Source organism: Bombus pyrosoma, linkage group LG14, assembly GCF_014825855.1.
Source record: "Bombus pyrosoma isolate SC7728 linkage group LG14, ASM1482585v1, whole genome shotgun sequence".
NCBI lineage: Eukaryota > Metazoa > Arthropoda > Insecta > Hymenoptera > Apidae > Bombus > Bombus pyrosoma.
In genome coordinates, this window is record NC_057783.1 from 587,277 (window position 1) to 599,484 (window position 12,208).

Genomic DNA, 12,208 nt, shown 5'->3' on the forward strand with positions numbered 1-12,208 from the left:
GGCTAATTTAAACGCTTAATTGCAACTCCGCTTTTAGCGGAAAAATGAACGCGCGCGAGCACGCGGCTAATTAAGTCTGGTCCAAAGAGAGATAACGCTTTCATAACGAACGTACCGTTTTTTGTTGTCGTATTTTTAAGTGGTCGCCTCCTCCGACGATGACTCGGCCAAGATTTTACGCCCGACAAAAGCGCGGAAAAAAAGCTCCTCGACGGCCGGCCGTGGAGAGCTGAACGTTTCAAACGTTGCAAGTGTCGTACCGGATATGAGCTACGAACGAAGGGAGGAGCACGGACCGGAAATGGCTAGCCTTACGTCGACCCGATCAAAAACTGGTTTCGCCAGACGCTCGAAATCGAGATCACGGGGAGAAATAGCCGAGAAAAGGAGAGAGAGAGAGAGAGAGAAAAGAGGTGAAATAAAGACCAACCTCCGCCCTCTTGTGTATCGACGGCCGATAAGGGCTCTTCTAACAAATTTGCGACGTTTTTATCGCCCTACCTTCGTTAGAGTTACGTAATTGGATCGAGGATTCCCGTTGGACAAATACAGTGGCTCGCAAAAGTCTTTCAACGTTTCTAGAAATCAATTACGAACGTATCGTAAAAAAACATTTTAAAATTATAATATCGTAAAAGACATTTTATCGTACGATGAAACGCTGTGCCCTTAGCTAGATAATAAAATAAGAAAATTTTCATCGAGACAATGTCTCTTGTGACGATGTGTCTTAACTGGAATGCTCTGATCTGTTTGTTATTGTTTATCGAATATCGCGTAGTCGCGTTAACTCTGTTGGTGCTATTTACTATTTCTTTTTGTTTACGACATTGCTCTATCTCATTACGGTGTTAATAGGATTTCAAAATGTTTGTATAATGTATCCACAAGTACTGTCCATCGTCAAATTATGATCAATTATACGTATAATAGCACGGTACGGTCCGATGTAATTAACCGTGAAAGTCACAGTATGCGACAACAAAATCGGCCTTCGTAGTTATATATATTACAGAATTGTTTGGTTACTTGGCAAACTCCCTATCTTCGGATTCTTGAACCTTTTTAATCGAATCGACCAACCGCGCAAATCGAAAGGTAGAGGATACGGTAAATATGAGAGTAACGGTGTTTGCAAAATGTGAAAACGTTGATAATATGTTGATGAAAGATTGCTATTTGTTCCGCGAGCCACACTCTAAGAAGGAGATAATTTCTTCTTCGATTCTTAATCGCGCGAGTTTAATGCGGTGACGAATTTCGATACGTTGGAGCAGCAATCAACGTCTCTCTCCTGTAATTGGCAATTTGGAGAAGCTATTGCAAAAGTTGGAGGAATAATGGACCGGCAGATGTCGATCTAACGTCATTCAGGTAGGAGAGACTAACCGAGGCAACCTGTTGTCTCTCGTGGTGACGCGAGTCTTTTGTAATCGCGTCGCTTTTGTACCGCTAATAAGCCGCCGAAAGAGAAACGAAAACGGGTCGTGAAACGAAAATTGCTGGAGAAGTTGCGCAACAAATGCTCTACTGGAGGAAAACTTGGATCGATCTTTGCTACATCTAGATCTGGAGAATCTACGAGGTGGAAGCGACGAAACGCAGAGAGGAAAAAGAGAGAACGAACGAAGAAGGTGGGCGCAGTTGCGTTCAGCGGCGAGTAAAACGCGTTGCACGAGCAACGGCGAGATTTATCGAACGATGCAACTTGCGGAGGCGCGATTAAGAAGAAATTAAAGTTCCAACTGGAAAAGGAGAACCGCTGCGACCACTCCATAAGCCAGAGAGGATCTAGTGGCTGTGTGTGGACTGTACTGAAATAATGTACAGTGCCGTACAAAACGGCAAAGTGGAGGGAAGTGCGGAGAGTACAGCGGAACATCGAGGTTCTCCGCTCTCGTCTCTTTCCCTCGTTCGTTCTCTCGCTCTACCTCTGCCTCGTTCGCCGTCAGGGTGACAATGGTGTGCAAAGGAGATTAACAAACAGAATAAGCTAACGCATAATCGCATTATTTCTGGCTAAGCCGCATTTAAATTAGATAGAAATTCCATTTAACGAAACAATGCAGGGATGATGATGACTCACTGCTGCCGTACGAGTGGAAATAGACGAGTCCCTTGCTGAGTTTCTGATATTCTACGACGCCTTATTACGCGGACTGTCTTTCCGGAGATAATCGTACTAATTCGTGGACCAATTTCTGCGTACGTGCGTTAGAAAATCCCACTTTCCAGTTAACCGTTGAAAAGGCAAGCGTTTCCAACGGCAAACAAAGCGCGATGTCTCGAGCCACGTCGACGCAGAGAAAAGAGAAACAACACGATTATACGTGAACAGAATCGAGCGACTCGCACCGTTTTTCGGGAATTTTTCAAATTTAAGCGCCGAAACGCTCGATCGACGACTCGTTATCTCGTACGATCTCGACCATCTCCTGCACCTTTCGTTTCACACAGTTCGGTTCGTGCACAGGTTCGTATTGACGATCGTTCGAATGGTGCGAACATTCGAAATTTGAATAGGAATAAAATTGAAAAGCGTGGAACAGCGAGCGCGAGAAGAGAAAAGAAGGGTGCCGGCGCAAAAAGAGCGAACGACCGACGTGCCCGCCCACGTGACGACGGCCATGTTCGTGACGTAATCCTGACGTCAGCGGACCGATGGCGTGCTCCACACGCTCCGTCGGATACACAGAGAAAATCGTAAACGTGCCCCTATTTTCAATCGACGCACAATCGGATTTACAGGGAAACTCCGTGCACCGTGAAAAACTTCCAGATTGAAAGGAACTCGTTTCCAACTGGTGCATCCGGTCTACCCGTTTCAACGGGGACGAGCCAGCAACCCCACCGAGTAACAGAAACTCTTTCTCGGCTACAACGAATCAAACTTTCCTCCGGCCCGACTGCGAATCGCGACTGTACCGAATAATCGTGTTACGAGACGAGGAAAGTAAGTGCACGTAGCGAACGAAATCGGCGGAACGATATCGTGTCCTGTCTGACCAAATAAACAAACAAAGAGATAGAGAGGGGGAGAGAGAGAGAGAAGGAGAAAAAAAAAACGTTTGTCAATTTCTCCCTTACCTGAGCACTACCTCCGACGATCGACTGATACGCCGACTGAAACACGCTTCCAAGCTGCGTTAAACTATCATCTTCCATCTGGAACATTATATCTGCGCCAGGGGAACCGTTGTTGTTCAAATTGTTGTTGTTTCCCATCAGCTTCTCGGTGCTGGTGACATCGCGCAGTATCGTGTTCGACTGCATTCTGCGGCTACGACGGATTTCTGGCAACGTGGACGAGTCACCGTGGTCGATATTATCAAATCTGGCCAACGATCGCGTTCCAATACAGATTGTTTATCGCTCTCATCGTCCGACGAACCGAACTCGTTCGCCGCCAGTATTTATAATACTCGCTGCTCGGTCACGCTACCGAAGCCGGATATTGTGTACGACTCCACTCGAGAAACGGAGCAACACGTAAATACCAATTCTCTCCAAGCATATATCAGTATGTATGACAACGAAGAAGAAAACCAACGAACGAAGCATTACTATCGAACAAATCTCTATCGAACGTAACACGCATCGTGGATTCTCTCTTTTTCTCTTAATATTCATAGAACCATCGGTATATAGATGGGAAAAAAATGCGACGACTCGAGTCACCGACGCCACGTACCACGAGGACGCATCGCGTAGCCGTACTACGATTCACCCGCCCGCCTCCGCATCGTCGTTCGCGTGGCGTCGCTTTCCGATCGGCCTTTGAACACCTGTTTCTGTTGCAGTAGCTGAGACTCGAGCGTTGGTCGGTACGACAATTCCACGAATCTACGATACGTACGTGGAAATCCTCGCGAATCCTCCGATCTACGTATCGTACAGTTCACCTTACTTTCCACTGCTTACTGTTCGTGCGAACACTCGATGCGACAGCACCAAACGGTCACAAACTTTGTACTTCACCGTTCGACTAACACGAAACTTGAAACGAGAGGCGAGAACGATCGCAAGGAGTTCGGAGGGGGATGAACGAATAGAGAAGAGCAGCATCGACGAAAGCTCCGTTCGATTCACGGTACGCGACGAGACTGACGCTTCCCGAAGGGAGGCAGCTTCCCCACCACTCCCCTTCCCCGCGAGTCTGCATCCCCACTATCTCCGCCGGCACCATCCCCACCACCCTTCCCACGACGCGCGGATAGCGATGGGTATTTGAATTTCTTTCCACTCAGTTTACGAACAAATTTTTCAAGCCAACTTTTTACAATACCGCTTTCTTCGTTCCTAAGCCTTTCTTCGATCGTTACCGAACACCGCTTACCTGTTTTCCCGGTATGAAACACGAATTGTAAATATCAACTCTTTAACGGATACGGCTGCGTATTTAAATCCACTATGTAGAGAGATCTTTTATCGTCGTTATTATCTATCGATGTCGTTTGGATTATTCGTCATTTCTATTCTCTCGCTTTTCAGATCTTCGAAGCCGTTAAATCTTCCTACAAACGCGATAAAAATCACATTTTATTAATTGCCGATGTAAAATCGACGTTACGCTTGTAGACTGGCCAATCGTGTCGTTAACGTTTTCAAATGCGTCCGGGTCGGTTGCACGCATCTTACGGTTATCGAGATCTTGTTACACAATTTCTCGACAGCCGATAACACAGTTATAGCGGCATCTGTAATCCTATTCTTGGCGTGAAAATTGCGTTCAAAACTAATAATCAGAATAATATCTATCGCGATCGAAGCGTGGCTTTCTATGCAAATATATGTATCGTTATGCGTGCGATTAAAGAAATACAAGTTAAACAGAGATCTGTTTCGGCCGCTAAACGTCGTAACGACTGGCGTACTTGCAACGGTTTATATATCTTTGTACATTACGCGCGCGCATCCTGCGTATTTTTGCGTACTCAAATTTCTCGTAAACACACGCACGCACACACACACACACACGTCTCGTAAAATATTCGTTCAAGGTATATCGGAAAGATTTCGAAGCCGTTACTAGAGACACAGGGCGGGCCTCTCTTCGGTCCCAGAGGGAGCACACCGTAGCCTCTCTTCTTTCCACAGCGTGCAGTGGTCGGGCCTGCAGCGTTTTGGTTTATCCTCCCCTCGCCTCGTCGCTGATGCTCGGTTCACAGGAAGCAACCCCTAGCGCGAAAGGCCAGCGTTTTTGCCCGCACAAGCCGGCACTCGTGTAACAGCGACAAGCCCGGCTGCGAGTGTGGGTGGATAGCTCTCTGGCTCTCTGCCGGCTATGTACCACGCCGAAAACATCGGTCCACTTGTTGAGTCGGAAAGAGAGCAAGAGAAAGAGCAAGGGAGAGAGGTGGCTGACGGCGGTGCGCGAGCGCGGATATCTTCTCTCCGTGTACGCGAAAGTGCCGCTGTTTCAGGAGACAAAAGCTCCGTGTTACACGAGATCCGATCGAGAAACAGAGGTGGACGCGGGACGATTCGTTCGGTACGTGGTATTCGAAACGAAACGAGCTTGCCGCGTATCGGATCCGAGAACCGATGAATCGACCGCGAGAAGTTCGTACCCTCGAAGGACAGGCATTTCCCTTTCGATACCGTTCGAAGGTCGCCAAAGACCTTTCGATTTTTCGGATTCTCGATAATCGATGCGGTATTTCGTCGTCACGAGTTCCTTTTTCTCGTTAAATATCTTTGTCGCTCGATATTTGCCACGTATAAGGCTGAACACTGACTCTTTTTTGTACGTACGGGCGTATGGAAAAGTACAAGCTGTTTTCTTGTAACTGTTGCGACAACGCGTGAACGTATTTCCAACTTTTTTTAAAAAGTTAATAGACCAATAGATAAACAGCCATACGGAGAAGTAAGACGACCATTTTTATCGCGGCATATCGCCGTTTTCAATGAAAAGCGAACGATTTAACGAAAGATCGCGAAAATATACGGACGTGAGGGCGAGACGGCTTCGAAAAGCAATATCATTAGCAGTTAGAGAGACCAGTTAGAGAGATGCGCGCAAAACATTAATTCTGCGAGCGGACGGACGATGTTTCTGCGTGTTGAAGTGTCGCTAAACGATCTGTTAGGCGAAAATATCTTTATTCAGGAGGACGGAAGACTCGCGGCGATGCCGCGGTTTCGGAAAATCTGTCTGGGAAGACAAACGAGATAGCTCGTGGCGCCAAAGGTAGAGCTCGTTAGTTGGAAATTCGTGAGTAATTTTAGTGTCGTACCCACGCGACTGGCCGAAGGTATATAATTACCTAACCTCACCCGACCCAATCTAACCCACTTGGCAAACGAACGAGAGTTCCAGTTTTCCTGACTGAAATCCGGATATGGCCAGCGTAACCTCTACGATGGAAAAAGTTTCCTCGAGATATCGCGGTCATCGAAAGACACTCACTGACCGCTAATTAGTTGCCAAAACCAAACGATATCCAGTTTCATTCGTTTTTCCAAACGATCGATTCGTCCATACGAAATGTACGGTCCACGGTAGATCCATGCACAAGAATTTCAACACTTTTACCGAAGAAAACAGTTCGCGTAGATATTATGCGTGTGTGGTGTAAAACGTTTCCTAAATTCGTTAACCCTGTGTCGAGACACGACTGTCACGATTACACTGCCTTTTCCAGATCAACCGGAAAATGCGTTAAAGACGTTAAAAGACATTTACCACAAACACGCTTAGCAAAAAATTAGTACACGTATAGCGTGAGTATGGTTGCCTGAAACGTATAATTAACGTTTAAAGATCTCGTTAAATATCGTTGATTATTACAATATCGTTGATCTATCATCGACGGCAATGAAGTTTCAAAATATTTCGTATACCATACGCATAGAAAGTTTCTACAAACGTTCAAATACTTTCGCGAGCCATTGTATTCTACTTGGTGTGGTCGAGTTTGTTTCAACGACAACCAAACGAATTGACATCAATCGTTGCAAAGACCTTCTCTATTGAAGGCATTTGATCGGAGATTCGATCTTCGATGCGAACGCTTGGATCGAATCGAACGACTGTCCACGGTCGTAGGAAACAACGCGAGGTAAAGTTATCACCTGAAAAACACTTGCAAGGTTCTCAAAGACCTTTTTCTTTAAAGAAGAAAAAACGCTCGTGCTAAGATTCAAAAGCAAAGTAATAAATGGTAGAAGGATAGGCCTAACAATGAGACACGGTAAAGTCAAACCGAACGACCGTGCATCGTAGAAACGCTTGTCGTCAGGTGTAAATAACCTTTGAAACTACGGGCAATAAAATCATTAGAACCGACAGGTACCAAACTAAACCCAAACGAAACAAAACTGCCGGCACAATGGAGCACCAGCAACGTACAGCTGGAATGCTTCGGAAAGTGTCCGCCCCGGGTAGGATAGCCTCGTCATTTCCCACCAATACGAATAAAACGTGGAACGCGTGAGTTTGTGGATCGTCCACGCACGTACAAATTTCTCTTTTACGCACCTTTGAACCATAAAATTTATTGTTTCCCTTTCAGTGAAAAATATAGTCCGTTCTTGGCCTGTCATCCTCGTTTTGTCTTTACTCACGCGAAGATATATCTTCTATCCAGATTCACGGACGTTTTTCGGACAAAGTATTCGAAAAATTCGTCAAGTTCAAAGACGAGTAACGTCGAGAAGACGCGGCGCGCTCGTATACGTAGTTGCGTAATTCGGATTCGTGGATCGAGTCGATGAGCAAAGACGGTGCGTGAAGTTGGTTGGAAGAGAGATACTAAAGTCAGGATGGATTCTGTCGGCCCACCTCCCCACCCCCGAGCACGTTAGAATTTTACGTTGCATGGTCCACCAAGGGCCACAGGGATTCCCTGGACTCCCGCGGTGCACTTGCTGGCATTAATACGACCGCCGTAAATCTCGAAAAGTACTTGTCGTACCACTAGTCCCCACCTCGAGATCACTGGTATACGGTGTGTTGCTGAATATTATTTTGATCTACGTTGCCGGTTTTAAGAATTAAATCTGCAGATATAAATACGTACGTTGAAAAAAGCGCAGAGTACCTGACAACTGTTTTTCTCTATTCTACTAATCCCCAGGCGAATTCGTACGCAGTTTCGTACTTTGACGAAGAAATTCGTTAAGAAAATGGATGCTACGTGGTAGTAGGCATAGTAGTGGACGCAGTAACGGTGTCGCGTATCTTTGCAACGTCACAGAGAAAACGCGATAGCGAGCTTGTTTGTGTTTCTTCTCGTCTGCTGTACGCACGAGTTCTACCCGTGAGAAATAAACACTATATTATATTTTCGGAGGGAAAAGGGTGGTAACGAGAAGGCGAAGAAAAGACACGGTGGTAACCTGTAACGGCAGCAAGGAACGTTTCGTCATTGGCAACGGGCAACAAATAATTAGGTAACCTCGCCTGGCCAACTGTGTAAACTGCAACTCCTCGCGATCATCGGCGGCTCTCCGCGCGTCGACCGATGTGTGAAGACATCCAAGTACAAGAAGGAAGACACGACGGGGAATACGACAAGAGGAAGAAGACAGAGACGAGAAAGAGAGGTGGAGAGTCGTCGACCCGGACGCCTCTTCTCCTTCGTCGTCGCATGGTCCCCCGTTCAGAGGCAGGAAAAAAAATCATAAGACCGCGGTCGTTGTCGGCTGATGCTCCTTGTCGAGCGTGTTCACGAGGATCCGACAAAAAGCCTCTCCGGCGAGTAGACGGAACTCCGTACTTTGTGCCATTCCGAGCGTCTCGCAACGAGCCTCCCGGACTCTCGCTCATCTAATTAAGGTCGATCCTTAGATAACGCGAAAATTGTCCGAAATCGCGGCTGCCAACGAACGAACGATTGAAAGGATCGAAGGTACGAAAGGATCGTACTGAAAAAATGCAGCTAGATGGAAATAACGAAACCATGTGATTACATAGAGGAGGAAAAATGGTAAAAAAATGACAGGACTGTAAAATCTGGAACGGTAACAGCTGAAACATACGTCGTTTATTCGAGGGAGAACGCGCACCTATGCCCCCGAAAATTTAGCCCGTTATATCGCGGGGAGAAAGAATCGTCGCGAATACAAAGTTCCATAAAAGTGATTTAATTTCCCGGTACAACTCGTTCGGTGTGCGCGAGGGTGAATGGCTAAAAGGTAATAGTTAATAACAGCGCAGCTGAAAAGGGGATTCGGTAATCCGCTTCTAATTTCTAAAACAAAGAGAGAACGTACAGAGAAGAGGAAGGCGAACGAGTAAAAGACAAAGAGAACGGCCGGAATACGAGCGTAGGAACGAAAGGAGAGAAAGATGCCAAGCATGGAGCGGGGTCGAGAGAGAAAGAGAGAGAGAGGGCGCGAGCGAGAAAGAGAAATATTCTCTCGTTGAGGCAAACCCGAGATCCTGAGTTGGGTGGGTTTCGGAGGTTGGAGAGAGGGAAACGGTAAGGGTAGATGTGGAAAGAGGGCTGAAATTGGGGGCGGTCTGGGAGGAGGGGAGTCGAGGGGGACTGGGTTCCACCCTGGAACACATTAACTGCAGGGCGACGGGGTATATAGAGACGGGTTGGGGGCGACGCCACTGGCGTAAGCTCAATGGAAAACGGAATTGCTCGACAGCGTAGGAAGGAAAAGGGCTTAATCTGACCTTTCTTGCGACTCACGGAGGTTGTAGCCGAGTATTGGCTTTGTGTATTCTGGACGTCGCTCCTCCATCGATTCTATTGGGAAAATTATCGAATCGATTCTACCTCTGGAAAGATGGAAATACGATCACGCATCACGTTGGATCACAAACGAAATTCTGAGACCTTCGTATTACGTAACGTGGCCTTTTATTCTTCTTCTTCTTCTTCTTCTTCACCTTCTTCTTTTCTTTTTCTTTTCTTTTTTCCTTTCTTTTAGAGGCAATCGAATATTCGTACATGGCGGGTGGAGGAGAGCTCGAACCTCTCTAGAGAAGAAGTAGGGATGATACGGAAGAACAATCGGCAATGGATTGGAGCGGGAGATGGCTACGTTAAAAGGTGCTCTGAATGAGGAAATAAATCTCGATTACGCGCACGTTCCGCGTTCCGCCGTTGTTTACTCGGTTAATTAAGCCACTAACGAATGGTCAATTTTCGATAGATTTATGCATCGGAATGGAACACGCGCGAATGCGAAAAGAATCACTGCGTGACTTGCTGCGAGGCTGACTCGTCGTTAGCGAGACTCTATATCTAATCTCTCTAATTAATTCTTTTTAATTTGCTCGCTCTCGGCGGAATGGCGAGGCGAAGACGCAGAAGAACAGGAGGTCTCTCATTGTGAGATCCGCGAGATTAATCCCGATTAGCCTTAATCGAGGTTGTTCTAGCGGTGTATTTTCCCCTCCCGCCGATCGATTCGTCCAAATATAGATCGACCTAACGAATCTCGATCGCGAGGCAGCGCACGACGTATCCAACCACGTCGATCCCTAGATCTGCTGGTTTGCGCCGCAACCGCAACAGAGAGAAACGCATAACATACGAGGAATATGTACGCTTATACGTGGATGAAGCCCGGTGTCCTAAAAAGGAAACGAAAGCCAACGACCATATCGAGAGGGACGTGTCTCTCTCTCTCTCTCTCTTTCTCTCTCGTTTGCTCACTACGCGCCATTCTATTTTCTTTTAATTCTCTTTACGCGACACACGGCTCTCGCGAGCGATGCGAGGCTACCGCGGCTCGTCTTATCGATCGTTCCGCTTCACGGAAAATTTTCATCGGAAAAAAATTCACGCTCTCTGCTCGATTAACTTCTCGCCACGTTCTTCCGTCCTTTCGTAGCGAATTGATACGCTAAACGTCCCCTTGACGATCCTCCGAGTGCGTTTGATTAATATTCGATATGAAATTGAAACGTAGGAACGCAACTAGGGCGAATGTTTCGTGCGAAACGAAAATACCGAAAGATTGAAAAGCGAACGCGTTGAACGTCATAGACGGACAACCGATGGTGAAATAGCTGGGGTTCGTTCCTTGCGACGAAAGCTACGCCAATGCGAGACACTGAACGAGGGGTGGCAGGAGCACTAGTAGCGTAGTTAGGGGTGGCTCGGTAGGGATGCTTTAGGGTGAGATTTAGTACCAACCTCCGCCGCTTAGTCTACCTACCCATCCTGGCTATAGTGTACGTCCCAAACTATAGTCGATACTCATGAGAAATATCAAACTACTGCAAAATATTGTTCCCCGAAATTGATCGGTCTGCCCGATTTTCCTTCGTCAGCGGTGTCGAGAGCTCGATCGCGGGCTAAACTTGGACGCGCACGAAATAACGCGGATCAACGCCGACTCGACCGTCGTTTATCCGAAAGGATTAAATTCAACTCGAGAAATCAATTCTCATGGTATTAAGAGACAGAGTTACGTCCATGTATCCGAATTATCTCGACGTTGATCCGGTAAAAGAAAAAATTGGGAATATATAAAATCGTGAATGTTGAACGAAACTGCGAGCCGACCATCCAGAGGAAAATATCCAATAGAGCTGCAGAGAGAGAGAGAGAGAGAGAGAGAGAGAGAGAGAGAAGAGCGTTCAATGTGGAGAGAAGAAACGAGGATACGCAAGGTCGTACGGGGAACGTAGGTCGATCGTAATAAATTACCAGGAAAGTTGGATACACGCGAACCCTGTAGGTGACTGAGCTGTGTGGAGCAAGGATGGCGTTATCCATCCTAGTTCACCCCACTTACTGTTATCTTATATGGCTGTACTTAGGGTACATTATCCGAATACGTCGAGCCAAAATTTCTATTAGTTCTACCGGAGGGAACCGCTTCGCGAAATGGTCGCTCGAGTTTCCCCTAAGGGAAGAGGGAAAACACGAGAGAATCTTGGAAACGTAAGACAGGAAAAATGTAAAAGAACGCCATAATGTATCGGGCGTTCAATCTCTGGCGAATCGGAAGAAACGAGGTGAAATTTCGCAAAGTTCGAAAGCAAGTTTCCACTCGGGCAAATTATCATCGCGACTGCTAGCAAAAGGTTCTCCGTGAAACTTTTCCAGAGTGTCCAGGGGTCCTTTCGCGGCGAGTTAGGCTAACTGCAGAATTCACGCGGATGTTTGGCCAACCTCGTTCTCCCCCCGCCCCCCCCCCCACCCTCGATGGTAGTCGTTTCGAGAGTTCGGAAGACAAGTCGAGCCACTCGGAACCGGGGGGAACGAGGGATTGTAGCTCGTTTCGTGAGTAAGGA

At 46.9% G+C, this 12,208-nt stretch overlaps 1 protein-coding gene across 17 annotated transcripts in view; it reads right to left on the reverse strand.

Annotated features, from left to right (window-relative positions):
• Window positions 1-12,208, reverse strand: part of LOC122574924 (transcription factor 12) — a 111,146-nt gene that overhangs the window by 63,976 nt on the left and 34,962 nt on the right. Inside the window, exon 1 of one of the 17 annotated variants that reach the window (XM_043743164.1) lies at window positions 3,088-4,106. The exons of the other annotated variants lie outside the window; for them this stretch is intronic. Within the exon in view, the coding sequence (XP_043599099.1) occupies window positions 3,088-3,273 (186 nt within the window). The 5' untranslated portion in view covers window positions 3,274-4,106. Of the gene's footprint in view, window positions 1-3,087; window positions 4,107-12,208 lie in introns of those variants that run through there. 17 annotated transcript variants of the gene reach the window in all.